This window comes from Saccopteryx bilineata, chromosome 5 (assembly GCF_036850765.1).
Source record: "Saccopteryx bilineata isolate mSacBil1 chromosome 5, mSacBil1_pri_phased_curated, whole genome shotgun sequence".
Lineage (NCBI taxonomy): Eukaryota > Metazoa > Chordata > Mammalia > Chiroptera > Emballonuridae > Saccopteryx > Saccopteryx bilineata.
Genome location: NC_089494.1, coordinates 132,473,336 through 132,496,350, shown reverse-complemented (window position 1 = coordinate 132,496,350; position 23,015 = coordinate 132,473,336). Strand labels below are relative to the sequence as shown.

General features: G+C 36.3%; 1 protein-coding gene across 2 annotated transcripts in view; it reads right to left on the bottom strand.

Moving 5' to 3' along the window:
- The window catches only part of KIF5B (kinesin family member 5B), a 64,938-nt gene that overhangs the window by 20,472 nt on the left and 21,451 nt on the right, over window positions 1-23,015 (bottom strand). For both annotated transcript variants that reach the window (XR_010725711.1, XM_066233830.1), the window contains exons 3-15: window positions 12,647-12,720; window positions 10,805-10,909; window positions 10,243-10,291; window positions 9,634-9,689; window positions 9,450-9,537; window positions 8,790-8,914; window positions 5,139-5,243; window positions 4,735-4,880; window positions 3,905-4,053; window positions 3,275-3,468; window positions 2,358-2,426; window positions 1,717-1,923; window positions 736-879 (exon numbers count right to left, since the gene is read on the bottom strand). Coding sequence is in view for 1 of the 2 variants with exons in the window: in XM_066233830.1 (XP_066089927.1) it covers window positions 736-879; window positions 1,717-1,923; window positions 2,358-2,426; window positions 3,275-3,468; window positions 3,905-4,053; window positions 4,735-4,880; window positions 5,139-5,243; window positions 8,790-8,914; window positions 9,450-9,537; window positions 9,634-9,689; window positions 10,243-10,291; window positions 10,805-10,909; window positions 12,647-12,720 (1,511 nt within the window). In the remaining variant the exon portion in view is untranslated. The remainder of the gene's footprint in view (window positions 1-735; window positions 880-1,716; window positions 1,924-2,357; window positions 2,427-3,274; window positions 3,469-3,904; window positions 4,054-4,734; window positions 4,881-5,138; window positions 5,244-8,789; window positions 8,915-9,449; window positions 9,538-9,633; window positions 9,690-10,242; window positions 10,292-10,804; window positions 10,910-12,646; window positions 12,721-23,015) is intronic.

Genomic DNA, 23,015 nt, shown 5'->3' with positions numbered 1-23,015 from the left:
TTCAGTTTGTAGTTATAATTAGGCTTTAATCAAAAGGTGAAGTCCAAATAAATACTTATGCAATATAAAAAACCTTCATGACATATACATGTTTTACAGTTAAGAGTAATAGTTTACCTTTCTGGTCTAAATTTTAAAATCTACCTCGTCACTAAAAAGTTTTTTAACCACATGCCTAGTGATAACACAACCAATATTATTATCTATAAAAGAGGTAATAGAAAAGAAAAAGGCATACATAAACTAAGTATGGCCAAATTTTCATAACTGATAACCTAAATTCATTTTTATTATTTTTCATAATAAAAATTTCACAATAAATTTTTAAAAATTAATCAGCAATGGTAGTCTTTTTCTTTATAAACAGTTAAAGCAACTACAGGCCAATTCATTTATTAGTTTACTCCCTGAGGTCATCTTCATTATTGTTCCAATTATTTATTGTCATGTATGGTAATTCATAAACATAATTTCTAAGTGCAAAATCTTTATACAGTAGAAACTATACATAGAGTCCAACTAAATGCTACTCGCTGAATATACATCCACTCAAATACCCATTCTTTTTTCCTCATCTATTTAAAATAAAGATAATACTATTCATCTATTACATATGACTATTATGAGGAAGAGCTAGCTAATGGATTAAAAAAACTTAGTAAAAAAATTAAGTAGTATACAAAAGTATGAGCTACATGCAGGAAATGAAACTTCATATTTGGTTATAACATTTACCTTTACATCATTATTTCCTACAGCAATTCCTATTTCTGCCAGGTCTTTCAGTAAAGATGCCATCATCTCAGCAGCTCGTTTTTTCTGGTGGTTAGTCATTTCCTTAAGTTTCTGAAGCTCAGCATCTATACTTGCTAAAGTCGCCTAGTAAATTCAAATATAAAAGGTACAGTTAAAACTATTAAATGAAAAATCAATTTAAATACTGACAAGTATTTCAAGTTTTCACCTAATATTCACAAAATTATTTTTTGCTTTTCATTTTCTTGAACTATCTAGCTCTAGAACAGCTCCTGGCTCAAATTTAGACCTAATAGACAATGTAAAGTTACCACTCTGTGTTCCATTAAGAGTGGCAGTTTGCATTACTTCATTAATTTTGAGACTGGATAATGTTTTCTGCCTTAAATAGAAAACTTCCAAGTTAACTAGATTCAATATTCATTTACTGCCTTAGGTCTGAGTAAATTAATGTTAAAATGGAACTGACAATTTCTTAGACGGCAGGCATACTTTCTATACCAGGGGTTGGGAAACTTTTTGGCTGAGAGAGCCATGAACGCCACATATTTTAAAATGTAATTCCGTGAGAGCCATACAACGACCCATTTATGTTACTCATTATCCAATAAAAATTTGGTGTTGTCCCGGAGGACAGCTGTGATTGGCTTCAGCCACCTGCAACCATGAACATGAGTGGTAGAAAATGAATGGATTGTAATACATGAGAATGTTTTATATTTTCAACATTATTTTTTTTATTAAAGATCTGTCTGCGAGCCAGATGCAGCCATCAAAAGGGCCACATCTGGCTCGCGAGCCACAGGTTCCCATACTGTTCCATACTGTTCACAAATATTAGGGGACATTTCAAAATGAATATAAAGCGATAAAATATCCCCTAATTTTTGTACCTACTTAGGTAATTTTTCAATTAAAAATACAGGTATAGAAGTATGAAGAAAGAAAAAAATATCTTACTGATTTCTGATTTAGTTCATCACTAAGCAATTCATATTCCTTAGTTTTATCTTCAACTTCCTGAGACTTCTGATCATAGTTGACAGCAAGCTCCTCTAAAGCTTGTAAAACTTCTTTTACTTCCTCTTTAGAGGCATCGTTTTCTGCTTGAAGGCGATTCAGCTCAGCTTGCATGTTATCTTGATCCCTTCTGGTAGATGCCAGAAGCTACCGGAAAGAGTAGTCACCAAAAGTATACAAGTTATAAAAATATATATTTGCTAAGCACAAAGAGGAGGCAACATGGATGCTGTTAAGTGTGATAACATTGATTTAGTCACAGATTTACTGAGTGTCCACTATGTGCAGGCTAGACACTGTGGGAGACAGGAGGGAAATCAAATGAAAACTTGGTTATTGAGGTATATAAATGAGAAGTACATAAATAAATGGAATACAAGATGGAATGTAAGAGCCATAAAGGAAGGACAAAACATGACAAAGTGCTTAGTAGTAAAAGGGGAATATTTCTGTAGGGAAAGCCTTTTGTGTTTTTCTGAAAATAATATGGAAGGTCTTCCTGATCCAACATCTGTGGTCTTCAATTTCAATGACAAACTATAAAAGTTTGCTGGGAATAATATGGAAAGTATTCAACTTACCTCTTCCTGATCCAACATTTGTGTCTTCAATTTCTCTACTAACTGGCTCTGTTGATTAATTTCTTCATCCTAGAATTTTAACGTAACAAGTAGCTCATAACCTGGATGAAACTGTTTCCTAACACAAAATGTAAGATAACTACTAACACCCCATCAAATATTTCAAAATAATTTCTCCAAATTCAACCTAGCTTATTCCAATCTCTTAAAATGTTGAAACAGATGCAATCTTCCAATTATATAATAATTGTAACACTTATATCATGCTATAAAGGGTGGGGGGGCTTAGAAAATAATTTTTATGCAATAAGAAAAAAAGTTCCCCGGCCAGGTTGCTCAAGTTGGTTAGAGTGTTGTCCCAAGACGCCAAAGTTGCAGGTTTGATCCTCGGTCAGGGCACGTAAAAGAACCAAATATTTTAAATGCAAAAAATAATTAACATGTTCAAAGCTATTATTGAAAATAATGGCCAAGCAACCACATCAAACCTGCCATCTCTGCATAAATACATAAAAATACCACCTAAAAACAAAACTAGAACTATTTTTCTCTATTGCATTTACTGTTTTTGTATTTTCCTTCTATTTGGTTCATAATTTGCTATTTTTCACACTACTGCAGGAAGATATATGAACTCTAATTTTGACCCAATGCCAAATTTCCTTTAGAAAGAAAGTTCTTTAGCTTAAATATGGGGGCAGAGGGGAGGAAGACATGCCATGCCTCATACAGTTTCTGCGTAGAAACAAATTGTAATTTTCTATTTGTTGTTAATACAATGATTTTCAAAAGGCTAACAGATATCAAGAAAGATGTATATACAGGTCACAAATGAGGACCAATCATGTAAAATTATAAAATAAATATATCTATATCAGTGATATTCTAGAACAAAATAGATGATGAATGATATCTACCTTGTCATCAAGTTGTTTGTACAATTTAGCAATTTCTTCTTCACACTTTCTCCTTTCAGCATCGGTCAAGTTTCCAGTAACGCCAATTGTGGCTGCTGGTTTATCATTGGCAACAGCAATGTCCTTATCCACTGCAAAAGCTTCCAAGTTGGCTTTCTCTTTGTCAAACTGTTCATCAATAGGCACTGTCTCGCCTAAAATAAGACAATAGAATGGTTAATAAATTCACCTGCCTAAAACTAATTTCAATTTTATTCAATATCAGCAGCTCCTACCAACTTGCTTATCTGCTCAGTCCCAGAGATTTTAAAAGTTGCTAACACCTCTGACTCTCCCTCATCCTTATAATCTAGCTATCAGCTAGATTATTACTTCCATCCCAATCTAGACACCTTCCCATGTTGTGACTTTATAGCTTCCAAGTTGGCCTTCTTTGTACCTCTATTATTTCAGGTAAAATCAATTTAATGTAAAAGACTTTATTCATTTTTATTTGATGATCCCTATGCCAAAAAAAAGTGGAAATGGATATGCATTATTTTATTTATATTCATACCTGAATCTCAAATTTATAAAATAGCTCTAAATCTGTATTTAACAACTAAAAATGACAAATTCGTAAGTTATTACCATTACGCCACCGGTTGAGTTCATTTTCAAGCCACTGAATAGTGTTCCGCAGGGTCTTATTCTTTTCTTTTTCTCTTTCATACTTCTTTTTCCACTGCTCTGCAGTTAACTCTACATTGACACAAACTGTGTTCTTAATTGTTTTGGCCCTAAGAGAAGTGATTGGGCAAAAAAAGAATGTGACTAGAATTATTTTCAATTGATACCTACTCACTCTATGTAATATATGTAAATAAGTCTAGGTAGTTTAATGTAACCATTCTTGTCCAGTTAACTCTGACTAAATACCGCAAGCTATAATTAGTATAGTGCTTATTCATACCCCAAATTTGGGTCAGTTCCAACATCTGTGTATATCTTTAAAAAGAAGAATCAGCAACCTGATGAGGATAAAACATGAGGGTGTATATTTTCCAATTCATTTGCAGGACTGAATTAAGAAATTATTGTTGAAGGACAAAGATAAAGCCACCATTATTTTCCTAGGCTATTATTTTAACCTCATCACAATGCCAACAAGCTTAACAGAATTATATGTAACAGACTTGTACTGTATTACCTGATTTAAATGCTTATTTTCCTTAATGCTGAGTTAAAGCTTCTCACATAAATCTGACTAATATTAACAATTTACTTTAATGTGTACTAAAACTTCATTCAAATCCAAGCAGTCTGAAACCTGGACCTCAATTGTACTATCTGTCCCTCGAATTAAAAGTTGTGTTTAGCATAAGAACAATATGTATTAATTTGAATAATATTTACCTATTTCCCTAGATTTAATAAACATAATGCCTATGTTCACACTCTGTATTTTCTTAATAACAAACCTTTGGCCAAAAAGGAGTGTAGATTTTGTTTCAGATTCATTGTACGATGATGGAGAGCAGCAAATTACAATAGTGGTTCTACAGTTCCCACCTAATGAATCTTGAAGGATTCTTGTCATTTTACTATCTCGATATGGAACATATGTCTACATACAAAAACAAAAAACATAGAAGACCAATGGGTTTCTACATAATAAAAATGTTACCTAAATATGCTATACTACAGTGATTTGTTATTTTATAGTAAGATGCGAACTTGGACATACATACCAATACTATAAATTTCTGAGACAAATTCATACACATTGACTCAAACACAGTAAATCTCTCTCTCTCTCTCACACACATACTTCTCTCTAAAGTAATTCCCCATAAGAGCAGGGAAATAAAAGACATATACTTACACTGCCCTCAGCCAAAGCAGAAATAACATTTCCGAGAGCAGAAAGGGATTTGTTGATGTTCTTAGCTTCATCCAGCACAGCACCTTCAGCTCCAGTTTTACTAACCTACACATAAAATTAAAAAATAGAAAAGGAACAAAATGAAAAATTTAAGACAATTTTCTTTGAATTTTCCATCAAGTCTTGAAGTCATAAATAACTAGAGGAAGGCAGGGAGGAAGGAAAGGCAGGGAGGAAGGGAAGGAAGGGAAGGAAGGGAGGAAAGGGAGGGAAGGGAAGTGAGGGAAGTGAGGGAAGTAAGGGAAGGGAAGGAGGGAGGGAGGGAGGGAAGGAAGGAGGGAAGGAGGGAGGGAGGGAAGGAGGGAGGGAGGGAGGGAGGGAGGGAGGGAGGGAGGGAGGGAGGGAGGGAGGGAGGGAGGGAAAGAAGAAAATGAAAAGCTTCATGACTTTTTTTGCCAAGTGTTCATTTCCAGGTACCACTATTTCTCAAGTATTACTCCTTAGAGAATTTGGTTAAGTAACTATATGCATAACCTGAATGTAATTAAAAAAGATATCAAATTTATTCGTAGTTTGTGGCTCCTCAAAATAACCAATTTACATGTATAGGTACAGTTTACTAATTTGTTAAGTTTTCTTTGCTGCATTAGAATAAAGGGAACCTTTTAAAATTTGCTAGAGCATAATATTATTGACAAAATCACTAAAAAACAGACTCAATTTAATTATATATATAAAAAGCACACTTGCTTCTTTCTTTTTTTAATATTCCTAACAGCTTTAATTAAAATAACCAAAATCAGGCAATAATAACAATCAACAAGAAAATGGACAAAATAAATGCCACGGTTCCCATACTTGGTTCTTTAAAAAAAAATAAGTAAAATATATAAAACAACAAAATCAGTGGAACAGCAAAAATGGTCAAGATAAACATATAAAACATTTAAACTTATTTTGATATAAACCAGAGTCAAATGATATAGGACAGTAATAATGAAATACTCATCCAAAGGAAAGAAATAAGTACAACCAAACTAAAAGGACTAATGGATAGTAGCCAGTTTTCATAGGGAGACTCTTGACAATATGGATAAAAAAATACAAAAATTAGGATACCTAATAAAATTCATAATGACATAAACTGAAGTTCTCAATAAAAACATACATCATACGTCAAAGTAATACCTATTGGTTGAAGTGAACTACGGTCCAAATAACAGTGATATGAACTGATTACTGAGTTCATGTAATCAGCCTGACCAGGCAGTGGCACAGTGAACAGTGTCAGCACAGAGTCACTGGCTTGAGCGTGACCCCATGGTCGCTGGTCTGAGTCCAAAAGTTGCTGGCTTCAGCAAAGGGGTTCGAGCAAGTTGGTCCTGGGCTCAGCTGGAGCCTCCCGGTAAAGGCACATACGAGCAAGCAATCAATGAAAAACTAAGGTGCCACAACAAAGAATTGATGCTTCCTATCTGTCTGTCCCTATCTGTCCTCTGGCCAAAAAAAAAAAAAAAGAGAATGGAGCCAGAGGTATCATACTATCTGACTTCAAATTATACTACAGAGCCAAGATCATCAAAACAGCATGGTAGTGGCAAAAAAACAGATACAAAGACCAACAGAACAGGACTGAGCCCAGAAATAAACCACATATAGCAGGGGTCCCCAAACTTTTTACACAGGGGGCCAGTTCACAGTCCCTCAGACCATTGGAGGGCCAGACTAAAAAAAAAACTATGAACAAATCACTATGCACACTGTACATATCTTATTTTAAAGTAAAAAAACAAAATGGGAACGAATACAATATTTAAAATAAAGAACAATACAATATTTAAAATAAAGAACAAGTAAATTTAAATCAACAAACTGACCAGTATTTCAATGGGAACTATGCTCCTCTCACTGACCACCAATGAAAGAGGTGCCCTTTCCAGAGAAGTGTGGTGGGGGGCCGGATAAATGGCCTCAGGGGGCCGCATGTGGCCCGCGGGCCGTAGTTTGGGGACCCCTGATATATAGTATATATGGCCAAACAATCTTTGACAAAGGAGACAGAAACACACAACGGAGAAGAGAAAGCCTCTTCAATATATGGTGCTGGGAAAATTGGAAAGCCACATGCAAAAGAATGAAATTTGACTATAGTTTGTCCCTCTACATAAAAATCAATTCAAAATGGATCAAAGACCTAATATAAGATCTGAAACAATAAATTACATAGAAGAAAACATAGGTACTAAACTCATAGACCTTGGATGTAGAGAACATTTTATAAATTTGACCCCAAAAGGAAGGGAAGTAAGGGCAAAACTAAATGACTAGGATTGTATCTAAAATGTTTCTGTACAAGAAAAGAAACTGAAAACAAAACAAATGCCAACCAAATGGGAGATGATATTCACAAACAACAGCTCTGACAAGGGGTTAATACCTAAAATATATAAAAAACTCACAAAGCTCAACAACAAAAAATGTGGAGAGGAACTGAACTGACACTTCTCTCATGAAGACATAGAAACAACAAACAGGTATATGAAAAGACGCTCAACTTCACTAGCTACAAGAGAAATGGAAATCAAAACTATAATGAGACCCCACCTCAGTCAGACCTGTTAGATTGGCTATTATTATACACGACAGGTAATAATAACAAGTGTTGGAGAGGTTGTAGAGAAAAGGGAACCCTCATTATCTGCTGCTAGGAATGTAAACTGGTACAGCCAGTATGGAAAACAGTATGGTGGTTCCTCAAAAAATTAAGAAAAGAACTGCAATATGACCCAGCAATCCCTCTACTGGGTTCCTAGCTAGGCGACCCCTGTGTTTTGGTCGTTCGACCCCCACCGGGGTCGTGACCCACAGGTTGAGAACCGCTGCTCTACTGGGTATCTACCCGAAAAACTTGGAAACATTAGTAAGCAAAGACAATATTATTCTGGTACAGATGTTTTTAATTAACATTTAAATAGTTCTGGAAAAATTATAGGTTCTTTATGATTATTTGGGTTTGAAAATGGTAATCAGATCACACACACAGGCAGAATAAAAAACAGAGACTCATGGACAGAGATAAAAGTCAAGTGGTTCGGCCTGGCGTGCGGGGGACCCGGGTTCAATTCCCGGCCAGGGCACACAAGAGAGGCGCCCATTTGTTTCTCCACCCCCCCCCTCCTTCCTCTCTGTCTCTCTCTTCCCCTCCCGCAGCCAAGGCTCCATTGGAGCAAAGATGGCCCGGGTGCTGGGGATGGCTCCTTGGCCTCTGCCCCAGGCGCTAGAGTGGCTCTGGTTGCGGCAGAGCATCGCCCCCTGGTGGGCAGAGCATTGCCCCTGGTGGGCGTGCCGGGTGGATCCCGGTCAGGCACATGCGGGAGTCTGTCTGACTGTCTCTCCCCGTTTCCAGCTTCAGAAAAATACAAAAAAAAAAAAAAAAAAAAAGTTAAGTGGTTACCAGGGAGAGGGAAGTAAAGAGGCACAAATACACAGTGATGCAAAATGATTTGATTTTGGATGATGGGCATAGAATGCAATCAATAGTTCAAATGCTATAGAGATGTTTACCTGAAATCTACGTATTCTTACTGACCATTGCTACCCCATTAAATTTAATTTCTAAATTTAAAAAAAAATGCTTATGTATATATTTACCTTTTCACTGCCAGCTAAATCAACCAGATAAAGTTTTCCACTCAGCTTTTGCTCCGTTTGCGTGTTCTCTTGTTTTACATTAATAAGAAATATACTGTGACTCCTAGAGCTATGTTCATTCATATCTGCAATGAAATTACACAGAAAACTATAAACAAACATGGCTTTCCTTTACTAGTAAGTTCTAAAGCATTATTTAACATTAAAGTCTCATAATCGGCCCTGGCTGCTTGGCTCAGCAGTAGAGCACTGGCCTGGTGTGTGGAAGTCCTAGGTTCAATTCCCAGTCAGGGCACACAGAAGTGCCCATCTGCTTCTGCACCCCTGCCCCCTCCCCCCTTCTCTCTCTCTCTTCACCTCCCACAGCCACGGCTTGAATGGTTTGAGCAAGTTGGCCCCGGGCACTAAGGATGGCTCCATGACCTCGCCTCAGGCACTGAAATAGCTCTGTTGCTGAGCAATGGAACAGCAGCCCCAGATGGGCAGAACATCATCCTGTAGGGGGCTTGCTGGGTGGATCCTGGTTGGGGTGCATGCGGGAATCTGACTCTCTCCCACCTACCCACCTTTTATTTAAAAAATAAAATAATCTCACAATCAACTTGATAACGATAATTTAAGGCAGTTTTTATACTTTAGTGTTAATACTATTTGACTTACTTGTAACTGCTACATGTCTGTTGGATTTTCCTTCATCTATGGTATCCATAACTTCATCTGGACTACATACAAAACGCTCTGTGCATCCCTATAAAATAGTTTTTTAAGTATGCCAACATCCTTACAAATTTTTTATTTCAGGGCTTTTCTAAGTAATAATCATTGTACTTTATTATATTAGTACCTTTACATAGGGGACTCGGTTTTTATCTTCATGAACTGAAAGGTTGGTCTTTGAAACTGGAAAATAAATAATATTAGTAACCCTTTACTAAAACTCTAACACTAGATGTGAAGTTCTGTTGTTTTCTTCCCAAAGCAGCATGATAACAATAGGTAAACTTTAAGAATATAAAAACTTCACTATTAAAAGAAGATTCTGTAGAAACAGTAGAAAATTTACATAGAAACCAATGCAGCAACATAGACCTTTAGGTCCAGTCAAACCTCTACAGCCCACACTTTGGAAATAAAAACATTAAGCCAGAGTAGTTCAATGGCTTGCCCCCAAACAATGTCTAATTGATAGCTGACAGAAGACCAAGGCTCATGTTCTCTAACTCAGTTCAATGCTCTAATTAGTACTTAAAACGCATTGGTAAATATCTGCTTTAAATAAGTTATTTCATGTGTCAAAAGGCATTCAATTAAAACTTAAAAAAAAAAGTAAACGTATGTTTCCTAAAACTTAAGTCAACTTCATATGTATAAATAAGAAATGGCCTCACATCTACTACTAAAAAAAGTAACGCATGATATTTTAAAATGATCAAAAGGCAAGAATTTAACTTACCATCTAATAGGTCCCTTATCTTATCCAAATAAATTTCAAAATATGAAACCTAAAAGGCAAAGAAATAAAGGAAAAAAGATTAACCAATTAAAATTACAAAATAATTTATTCACTTATTAAATATTTACTAGGGTCTGAGTACCACATACCATCTATACTAGGAGGACAGGGCTATGAACAACTGCCACAGCTCATATTCTAACCAGGAGACCAAAATTCACTAAATTGCTTACATAACTAAAAAGCAATTTCTATTATTTATCGTCATCTAATGACTTAAGATTGGTATAAGAACTTTTAAGTTCCACAGGAAAACAAACTCCTTCATTTTACAGAGAAGGAAGGTAAGGCAGGAGAGACTTGGCTAACTTGGATAGGTCATCTGATGGCAGATGAAGTATCCAAGTGTACTAACTCTAATGATCTTCAATAATACTTGTCCATAAAATAATTCTCAAATTTTATTTTAAAAACTTTAAGGAAATTAGCATTTATTGTTTTTTTAAACAGAATTATTCTAGGCATAATAAAAGAAAATATAATTTTTCCCCAAAGACTTTACCTTAATATGAAATTCTAAATTTTCATCCATGGAATAAATATAATTAAAAATATCTTGTACTATTCTTGGAATAATTCCCATGCCTTCTGGATCATGAAGTTTTCCCTAAACAGAAGACAAAAGAAGACTTTTAAAATAGAATGTAAAAGTATGAATTAAAATTCAAATTTTTCACCTGACCAGGCGGTGGCACAGTGGATATAGCGTCGGACTGAGATGCAGAGGACCCAGGTTCGAGACCCCGAGGTCGCCAGCTTGAGCGCAGGCTAAACTGGTTTGAGCAAAAGCCCATCAGCTTGAACCCAAGGTCGCTGGCTCCAGCAAGGGGCTACTCAGTTTGCTGAAGGCTCGCAGTCAAGGCACATATGAGAAAGCAATCAATGAACAAGGTGTTGCAACGCGCAATGAAAAACTAATAATTGATGCTTCTCATCTCTCTCTGTTCCTGTCTGTCTGTCCTTGTCTATCCCTCTCTCTGACTCACTCTCTGTAAAAAAAAAAAATTCAAAACTTTCAACATATAGCTTTATAGTCAGTAAATAGCAAATAGGATACAGCCTGACCAGGCAACGGCGCAATGGAGGGAGCGTTGGACTGGGATGCAGAGGACCCAGGTTCAAAACCCTGAGGTGGCCAGCTTGAACACAGGCTCATTCAGTGTGAGCAAAGGTTCATCAGCTTGCACGCGTGGTCACTGGTTTGAGCTTGGGATCATAGACATGACCCCAAGATCACTGGCTTGAGCCCAAAGTCGCTGACTTGAGCAAAGGGTCACTCTCTCCTCTGTAGCCCACAGTCAATGCAATGCACATGTGAGAAAGCAATCAATTAACAACTAAGGTGTTGCAATGAAAAACTGATGATTGATACTTCCCATCTCTCTCCTTTCCTGTCTGTCCCTATCTGTCCCTCTCTCCATCTCTCTGTTACAAAAAAAAAAAAAAAAAAAAAAAGGAAAATAGGAATTATAATTGTTGACATTTTTGGTGAAAATGGTTCTAAGAGTATGTAAAAAATCCAATTCAAATATTACACATTTGGTAAGTTACATATAAATATTGTATATATAAAGACTTTGGTAAGTTATATGTAAGTACTGTATAGCCACATGCTTTACCAACTAATCTTAGCTTTTGTTTAATCATTAATTAACATCCATATTTGCAAATGAACATATTCTAGGAAAGGGTTTTAGCCTCTTTCCATATAAATCTGCATTGTTTCTTCTACCTCAAGTCAAATTCATATAAATGCTAGAAATGTCCTCATTGTCAGATTTTGTGAAAATGAATTAACGAAATTAAAAAAGCTGTCATTTACTTTATACAGTAAGCTCAGATAATTGATAAAAACAGATGCTCTGTAGCACAGGTAAAAAGGTTTCCAAGAAGCAAAGCACAAACAGCTCTACAACTATTATTAATAACAGCAACGATGATTGTGAAGACAGTCTTATCAGAGAAGAGTGGCATGTATGGGGGGATGGAGAGGACCAAAGAGAGGAGTAAGAAATTAACTGATCTGAATAGAACTGAAAACACACACTCAGAATTTCCCATAATAAAGTAAAAGAAAATTCCTGTTTCATTCTAAAATGTTCATAATTTTGTGGTTATGCCGATAAAATTTAGCTACAGAGGATTTAAAATATTTATATAATTTCACTATTCAAACTCAAGAACTGATTAGATTCCAACTAAGAAGTTTCTTGTGTATATTCAAATGAGCAAAAGCAAAGAATAAAAAGAGTAATAAATAAAGATGCTTAAGCATGGTAAAATAATTTCATAAATAACTATGTAGTGCCTGTACTGCATCCAGGTACAGATTATAAAATGTTACCTCCATTGTGTGTGTCTTCCCTGAGGATGTCTGTCCATATGCAAATATTGTTCCATTGTATCCCTCAAGTACATCTGTAAGAAAGAGATTGCATAATTTAGGGGATTCTTTTCCTTAAGCAAGATTCTTTTTTTTTTAAATAATTTTATTTTTAATGCAAGATTCTTAAGAATGTTAGAAAACTACTCAAAAACCCCCCCCACACACACATTGACCTCATTCCTTATCCATGAATAATCATAAGATATTTGTGGGAAGTATGGTGAAGACTGAGATTGTCTTTACACTAATATAACAGAGTCCATCAAAATCAAAATTTACTATATGAAAGATTTATAAAGACACTAAAGGAAACAATGATATACTATAGTTAATGCTAACTTTCTTAGTGATGACCCATGTAAAGCAATTTCTTTCTCTCCAGCCCAGATTACTTTCCGTGGTAAACAACAAATTTAAATTGTTGCTTATAAGCATCACTTATGTCAGTGTACATCTAAAATGTTATTTCTATAATCTCAAACTTCATGACCTAAAAGGAAAAATAATCTGCCAGTTTACATACACATATTAACTAGCTTTAGAAATAGTAGTACTGATTTGTGGTTAAACCTCACAAACCCACACATTTCTCTTACATAAAGTATAACAAGCTCAGTCCTACCTCAAAATCAATTATTAGGAAGTTTCCTGTGCTTAATTGCCCTTTTTGTACTCCAAACCTATTAACACTTAAGTATTCTCTTTTACGACGCTGCAGGGAAAATAAACATGAGTGAACAAGAAGATGACCTTTTCATTTCCAGTTTTCCGGGTGTCAGTTCGGTTGTGGTTTTGGTGACAAGAAAAAGTATAAAATTCCACCCTATTCTAAAGGAAGCCTATGTAGAGAGAAGCCTCTGTGGGAAACAGCAGATGGTAACAGTGAAAAAGTAAATTAGCAAGCAAGCCAATCCTTGTTTCTTCAATTATCGTTATTTTGTTTTTTTTTTAAAAAGGAGAAAAAAACTATCCCAACATTGGGTACAACTAACTAGATAATAGATTTCGTACAGAAACATGTACTAATGAGAAAAAGATGGCATCAGTACTGACTTCCCTGAAAATTTTAAGAGATCTACAACATTTAAAACTTTTTCTCAAAATCACTTCAGTTTTAAGAAGGGAAGCAAAATAATTTCAAGAATCACATTTAAAATAGATGGACTTGCAGTTCTTTTGTCAGAAACTCTGAAGAAGAAATCGTCTGGAGAAAACAACACTGGACCCTTTTCATTCACAATACACAGTCTTTTCCAGCATGGCTATGCCACACCTTCTGCTTAAGATCTTTTAATCAATCACATAAAACCTAACCATAAATTCCAAAATTTGTTATAGCTGTAAGGTCCATTCATGACATGATCCAATTATCTAAAAACTACTACAATGGGTAGTTAATATTTGCAGATAAATGAATAAGTAGCCTAAGTCTATATGGTATTATAGTACATTCATGTTACATAAAACTATGTTATGTGAGGTCTCCCAAGATAATAAACGCATGCAGCACATTTGTATTTTGGACTGCAAACACAACTTTAAGAATTTTAGATGATTATACAGACTTGGAAATATTCAACATTCAAATATACTGCTCATAAAAATTAGGGGATATTTTATAGCTTCATATTCATTTTGAATATCTCCTAATTTTTGTGAGCAGTATATTTACTGAGGACCTGCAACAATCTAGGCTCTGCTCTGGGTGCAGGGGATATAGCAGTGACTAATTAGGTGATCTCTAAACGTGCCACATATCATCCAAAGTAATAAATTTATAGCTATTAGAAAAAGAATCACTTTTTCACTAACTTAGTCTTAATTCTGCTTTATACAGTCATTCAACTCCCAATATAGTTTTAAATTCTTTAAAAATTCACTGATTTGAGAGATAAGAAGGGAGGGATGGAGAGAGTGAGATACAGAAATATTGATCTGTCCCTGCATGTGCTTCAACCAGGGACCAAACTGCAAACCCCATGCATCAGGATGATGCTCCAACCACAACCAAACCAGCCAGCCAGGGTCCAATTATTTCATTACATTTCATTTGTTTGTTTGTTTATTTATTTATTTATTTATTTGAGACAGACAGACAGATGGGAATATCAATCTGTTCCTGTATGTGCCATGACCAAGAATCAAATCCGCAACCTCTGCGCTTTATGACGACACTCCAAACTTCCAAGCTATCCAGCCAGGGCTTAATTTTTTATTTATTGATTTTTTCTTAGAGAGAGAGAAGAGTGAGAGAGAAAGGGGAGGGAGGGGAAGCATTCATTTGCTGTTCCACTCAGTTGTGCATTTACTGGTTGCTTCCAGTGTGTGCCCTGACCGGGGATTAAATCTACAACCTTACCATTTTGGGATGATGCTTTCTCTAACTGACTGAGCTAACTGGCCAGAGCTCTAATGTTTTATTTATTTTATTATTATTATTATTATTTTGTATTTTTCTGAAGCTGGAAACGGGAAGAGACAGTCAGACAGACTCCCGCATGCGCCCGACCGGGATCCACCCGGCACGCCCTCCAGGGGCGAAGCTCTGCCCCTCCGGGGCATCGCTCTGCCGCGACCAGAGCCACTCTAGCGCCTAGGGCAGAGGCCAAGGAGCCATCCCCAGCGCCCAGGCCATCTTTGCTCCAACGGAGCCTTGGCGGGAGGGGAAGAGAGAGACAGAGAGGAAGGAGGGGGGGTGGAGAAGCAAATGGGCGCTTCTCCTATGTGCCCTGGCCGGGAATTGAACCCGGGTCCCCCACACGCCAGGCCGACGCTCTACCGCTGAGCCAACCAGTCAGGGCCACCTAATGTTTTATTTTTAAGAAATCTAAACATACAGAAAAACTGAATAAACTTTAGAGAGAACACCCCTATATAACCACTACCAAGATTCTACCATTAACATTTTATTTTATATTTATTTTATTTTTTATTTTTTGTATTTTTCTGAAGTGAGAAGTGAGCAGGCAGGCAGACAGACTCCCACATGTGCTCAACCAGGATCCAACCGGCATGCTCACTAGGGGGCAATGCTCTACCTATCTGGGGCATTGCTCCATTCTAGCACCTGAGGTGGAGGCCATGGAGCCATTCTCAGCGCTAGGGCCAACTTTGCTCCAGTGGAGCCTTGGTGGTGGGAGGGAAAGAGAGATAGAAAGGAGAGGGGGAGGAGTGGAGAAGCAGATGGGCGCTTCTCCTGTGTGCCCTGACTGGGAATCGAACCTGGGACATCCACACATTGGGCTGGCACTCTACCGCTGAGCCAACCAGCCAGGACCAACATTTTATTATTTTACTGTTTGTTTTAATCATGTACCCAGCCTTCCATCTTATTTCTTAATGTATTTTAAAGTAAAATGCAAACTTCAATACATCTACTTAAATACTTTGCCTTGCATATACCATTACCTAGAATTCAGTATTTTATAGCTTCATTCCTCTAAGGTAAAATTTACATATAATGAAATGCACATTATCTTAAGTGCAGATCTTTAAAAAATACTTATCTATTTTAAAGCATCTATTATCAAATAAAAGTAGGCCTTCTTTAAGACAATTTTTATAAATTTATTTTAGAAAGAGATGAAGAGGGGGTGGAATCTAGATCTGTTCCTGTATGTACCCTGACTGGGAACTGAACCTGCAAGTTCTGTGCTTCAGCATGATGCCCTAACCAACTAAGCTTGATGCCAGGGCAAATTAGGCACTTTTTCTTGTGGCTCTTGTTTGCTTTTTCAGCCCCATCTCTCACCATTCTTCCTCTCACATTGCTATTTCTGTTGGTAAAAATGGTCACATCTGACAATTTCATATGGTTCAACTTCACAGTCACATCATAATGTATGTTGTTCCCCACACAGAGGACACTCTTCACATATGGACATGCATTAGTCCATGTGTCCTCTGCCTGAAAGGCAACCTCGCTCTTCCTCCTCTTCATGCATCCTTTTGGCTGTACTCCTTCTTCCAACCCAAATCCCAAATAAATCTTGGTAAAAGCCCCATCCTACAAGTTCTTTCAGTACCTGATTTAACTATACCATTTCTTGTTGCGCACTGCAACTATTACTTGTCTGCCTTCCTCACCACAGTATGAACTCCTTGAGGCCAGCCCGTCTGAACTCCTAACATAGTGCTTGGCACTTAGTAGGAACTCAAATGCTTGCTGAGGGTTTATTATCATCAATAACACAAAGCATGTTTCTAAAGCCTCCTTTCCCCCTTTAAATCTATCTACTTTTGCCATTCTTGTGAGAAACAGGCAGACAACTGCAAACAAATACAACTTCTCTCATATTTTGTCCAAAAAAAACCATAATATTTAGCAAGTGAGACAACAGCACATCACTTTCTAAAAGTAGCTTAACCTTTCTGAACTTTACCTTCCTCATTAACAAAATGTTTGCTTAGGAGAAAACTAAAAATTATAAGTCACCATATGAAATTATTAAATGTTAAACTCAATGTGCCAGACTCTAATAATTTTTCATGTATTGTAGTAATATATTTAATCCTTACAACACCGTGTTCAAGGTACTATTTTTAATTAGTTTCATTTTACTGAGGTATGGAGAGATTAAATAATAACTTGCCTATAGTTCCACAGCTAGTAAGATAGAGCTGGGATGCAAACCCAGAAAGTCCCTTAACCACTCAAAACATGCTCTTAACCACTACAATGTATTATCAAGTAACAAGAGAACTTGCATAAATATCTGGCAGGCTACATCTGAAAAACTGAAATGTGGATTCAGTGTTAGACAGTTCAGATCGGGAAACCATGGTAGAAAACTGGGGAATCTATGAAGGCCTGGTATGATGCCTGGCATATAGCAAGTACTGAATACAAGGGAAACAAACTTGTAGATAACACTCAGACTCTGAATTCAAGAGACTAGCCCCAGCTTAATAGCTCAGTTGGTTGGAACATCGTCATGAAGCGCAGAGGTTGCCAGTTGGATCCTGGTTAGGGCACATACAGGAACAGATCAGTGCTGCCCTGTCTCTCTCTCTCTCTCAAATCAATAAAAAAAATTTTTTTTAAAAAGAGAAAGGGCCCTGGCCTGTTGGCTAAGTGGTAGTGTGTCGGCCTGGTGTGTGGGTGTCCCGGCTTTGATTCCTAGGACATCAGGGCACACAGGAGAAGCGACCATCTGCATCTCCACCCCTCCCCCTTCACTTTCTCTCTTCCCCTCCCTCCTGCAGCCATGGCTCCATTGAATTGAGCGCATATCAGCCCAGGTGCTAAGTAAGGATGGCTCCATGGAGCCTCTGCCTCAGGCACTAAAAATATACCGTTCACAAAAATTAGGGGATCAGGAAACGTGCAGATACTCCAGCACTTTCAGCCTTTTGTATAGTGCCTTGGTAGGCAAACCGTGGCTCGTGAGCCACATGTAGCTCTTTGGCCCCTTGAGTGTTTATCAAAGGCCAGCTTAGGAGTACCTTAATTAATAACAATGTACCTACCTATATAGTTTAAGTTTAAAAAATTTGGTTCTCAAAAGAAATTTCAATCGTTGTACTGTTGATATTTGGCTCTGTTGACTAATGAGTTTGCCAACTACTAGTATAGTGCATTTTCACCAATTACATAAAAGTTGGTCTTGCATCTCATTTGCATAAACAACTTTCTTTGACTTGTCTGCTTTTCTGATGTTGTTTATAAAAAGAAATCAAATGCTTTTTTTAATCGCTTCATATTCATTTTGAAATATCCCCTAATTTTTGTGAGCAGTATAGTTCAGTTGTGAGCATGGCCCCAGATGGGGCTTGCCTGGTAGATACCAGTAGGGGAGCATGCAGTAAGTGGTCTATCTCCCCTTCTCTCACTTGGAAAAGAAGAGAAAAAATGAGAGAGAGAAAAAATACAGGTCTTGTTTAAAAGAAAAAAAAAAATCTGTCTATTGAGCCTATATAAAGTTATATACTTATTGATGAAAGGTAACATCAGTGTACTGTCAGGGGCCGAGAGAATACTAGCCCCTTTCAGGTCATTCCTGGTAACTTGCTCATCAAATCCACAATTCAAATGAAATACCAGTTGGTCCATCACTTTGCTTATCCTTACCTACCAACAGTTCCTATCCATGACTTTCTACTTGATCTGTTTACCAATGACTGTCCCAAGCATGTATTTAATTGGTTTACTGTCCTCATACCTCACCAGACACCATCACCTAACCCTGCCCCATCTCTGTCCTTATATCTATCTATTTAAATTGGTAATTCTACCACATTCACATCCATGTCCAGGTCAAGATCCACTACCTACTTACTATATTCAGGTTCCTCCAAAACAACAAAGAGCATTTGGGTAAAGATAAAAGGAAAATGTCACAGCCAGGTGATACTTTTCTAATATGAATTACAAAGCTGGTATAGAAGCAGGAAAAAGATAGTGACAGAAAGCTTGTATTTCAACAAATGTTAAAGTCTAATTTTGTAGAGGGAAAACATCCTAGTCTTTGAGTTGTCCCAAATACAATCATGGTTAATTAAATTATGAAAAATAGCCCTGGCTGGGGAGCTCAGTTGGTTTGCACATCATCCCAATACTCTAAGGTTGCAGGGTTAGGTCCCTGATTGAGGCATATACTGGAATGCATAAATAACTGAACGATAAACCGATGTCTCTCTCTCTCTCTCTCAAAATCAATCAATAAATAGAAAAACTTAAAAAAAAACTATAGAAAAAAATTTTTTTTTCTTTTCAGAAGATCAGGGAACAAGTAGCAGTTGATACCTGTTGTGTGTTTACTTTGGCCCTGGGTGCAGAAATCATCTTTATAAACCCTCACAGTACTCTTGTTTTGTAGAAAAAGTAGAGACTTCAAGATTTAGAAAGGTTAGATAACTTGCTGAAAGTTCCATAGCTACAAAGTGGCCAAGCCTAGACTTCATTCCAGGTTTGTCTGATTCCAAGCCTGTGCTCTTAACCATACTACAAAGAAGGAAACTGCTATTCAGAACTTGATTCCAAACAGTAAGAGACCAAAATTTTAAGAGAAGGTGGAAAATGTTCAGGAAAAGAATGATGTAACCTTAGAATTGAAAACAGTAATAAAACAAAACAAAATGAGTAGAAACATGTACCCCAGACTTCAGGATGAAAGATTTCAAAGAGTTCTAAGAAAGATAAGTATAAGATTACTAAAAGACTATATAACTATAAACAAAAGAGATTTTAAAAAAATCACTAGAACAATATGAGAAAGGTAAAAACCCACTATAAGTGGATCTTACAAAAACTGAGGCCCTAAAAAGAGCTTTCAAAATATGCAGAAAAATAGTAATAAGACCTGCATTACTTAGAAAAGATGAAAAGCATGTTAACCGATGACATAAGGAAATAGTATTCCTATTTTATTACCATCTACTACAACATTATCTCAAAGTGGAACAACAGAACAAACACTGTCAAGAGACTCGGAAATTGAGGTGGGTAGGACAGCCAAAGAAGAGTTTTAAATGACTCCAAGTTTTTAGTTATAAGAGACTAAGATCCCACAGGTAAAAATTTCACAGCTACTATAAGTTTTAAAAGCCATAGACAACAAAGGTAACACAAGATGAGCAACTTGAAAATGTTTTATTTCTTTTCAAAGAGGGGAACAGTGATAGGATCTAGGCAATGCAGACAAGATACCAAAACTTCACTCAGGAAAAACTATGATTGAACTGACCTCATCTTCTGTTTACATAGTCATTCAACTGGTACTTCGGTGAAATCAGAGTCATGTACCATGAATTCATAAAAAAATCCAAGTTTTTCATCATATTCTTGTGGATATGTTTACAAGCTAAGAACTAGATTATAGCTGAGAGAATCTGAAGCTGGCTGAATATAAAGTGTGAATTAATTAATTGCTAAGGACCATGCCCACTAAGCATTTTATAAATGACTTAGAGCAATATTTTTCAAACTTCAATGTCCTTAAATAAAAACCTTAAAAATAATCCAATGTCCTTGACACCATAAAACACTTATCACATATATTGATAACCAACTTAGATCCCTTGTAACATAATTATAAAAGCAAAAAAATATAATTATAAAACTCAAAATATCATAAAGAGCTAAAATGAACTGGAATTGCTCTCCAATTAAAAACTTCAACACTTATGACCCATACATATGCTGTCTACAAGAGACACACCTTAAATCAAAAGATGCACACAGACTGAAGATAAAAGGATGGAAAAAAATATTTCACGCAAATGGAAATGAAAAAAAAGCTGGGGTAGCAATACTTATATCAGACAAAATGGACTTTAGAACAAAGACCATAGTTAGAGATAAAGAAGGTCACTACATAATGATAAAGGGAGCAATACAAAAGGAAGATATAACTATTATAAATATCTACGCACCTAATATAGGAGCACCTAAAATATAAAGCAGACATTGATAGACTTAAAGGGCGAGATCAACAGCAATACTATAATAGTAGGAGATTTCAATACCCCATTAACATCATTAGACAGATCCTCAAGAAAGAAAATTAACAAAGAAACAGCAGACTTAAAGGACATATTAGATCAACTCGATTTAATAGATATCTTCAGAACCTTTCACCCTAAAACAGCAGAATATACATTCTTTTCAAGCGCTCATGGTACATTCTCTAGAATAGACCACATGTTAGGGCACAAAAGCGGGCTCAACAAATTTAAGGAGATTGAAATCATATCGAGCACTTTCTCTGATCACAATGGCATTAAACTAGAAATCAACCACAATAGAAAAATTGAAAAACATTCAAACACTTGGAAACTAAATAGCACGTTATTAAACAATGAATGGGTTAACATTGAGATCAAAGAAGAAATTAAAAAATTCCTAGAAACAAACGATAATGAGCATACATCAACTCAAAATTTATGGGACACAGCAAAAGCAGTCCTGAGAGGGAAGTTTATAGCATTACAGGCATACCTCAAGAAGCTAGAAAAAGCTCAAATAAACAACCCTGCATCTAAAAGAACTAGAAAAAGAACAGCAAGTAAAGCCCAGAGCTAGTAGAAGGAAGGAAATAATAAAGATCAGAGCAGAAATAAATGACATAGAAGCTAAAGAAACAATACAGAGGATTAATGAAACCAGGAGCTGGTTCTTTGAAAAGGTAAACAAGATCGATGAACCTTTAACAAGACTCACCAAGAAAAAAAGAGAGAGGACTCAAATAAATAAAATTAGAAACGAGAGTGGAGAAATAACAACTGACACAACAGAAATACAAAATATTGTAAGAAAATACTATGAAGAACTGTACGCCAAAAAACTAGACAACCTAGATGAAATGGACAATTTCCTTGAATCATATAATCTTCCAAAAATCAATCTGGAAGAATCAGAAAACCTAAACAGACCAATTACAACAAATGAGATTGAAACAGCTATCGAAAAACTCCCAAAAAAGAAAAGTCCTGGGCCTGATGGCTTCACAAGTGAATTCTACCAAATATTCAAAGAAGAACTAATTCCTATCCTTCTCAAGCTATTTCAAAAAATTCAAGAGGAAGGAAGACTTCCAAACTCCTTTTATGAGGTGAGCATAATTCTGATTCCAAAACCAGGCAAAGACAACACAAAAAAAGAAAATTATAGGCCAATATCCCTGATGAACTTAGATGCAAAAATCCTCAACAAAATATTAGCAAACCGGATCCAGCAATATATGGAAAAAATCATACACCATGATCAAGTGGGATTTATTCTTGGGAGGCAAGGCTGGTACAATATTCGCAAATCAATCAATGTGATTCATCACATAAACAAAAGAAAGGAGAAAAACCACATGATAATTTCAATAGATGCAGAAAAAGCATTTGATAAAGTCCAGCACCCATTCATGATCAAAACTCTCAGCAAAGTGGGAATACAGGGAACATACCTCAACATGATAAAGGCCATCTATGACAAACCCACAGCCAACATCATACTCAATGGGCAAAAATTAAAAGCAATCCCCTTAAGATCAGGAACAAGGCAGGGGTGCCCCCTTTCACCACTCTTATTCAACATAGTTCTGGAAGTCCTAGCCACAGGAATCAGACAAGAAAAAGAAATAAAAGGCATCCAAATTAGAAAAGAAGAAGTAAAACTATCATTATTTGCAGATGACATGATACTGTATATAGAAAACCCTAAAGTCTCAGTCAAAAAACTACTAGACCTGATAAAAGAATTTGGCAAGGTGGCAGGATATAAAATCAATACTCAGAAATCAGAGGCATTTTTATACACTAATAATGAACTGTCAGAAAGAGAAATCAGGGAATCAATACCCTTTACCATTGCAACCAAAAAAAATAAAGTACCTAG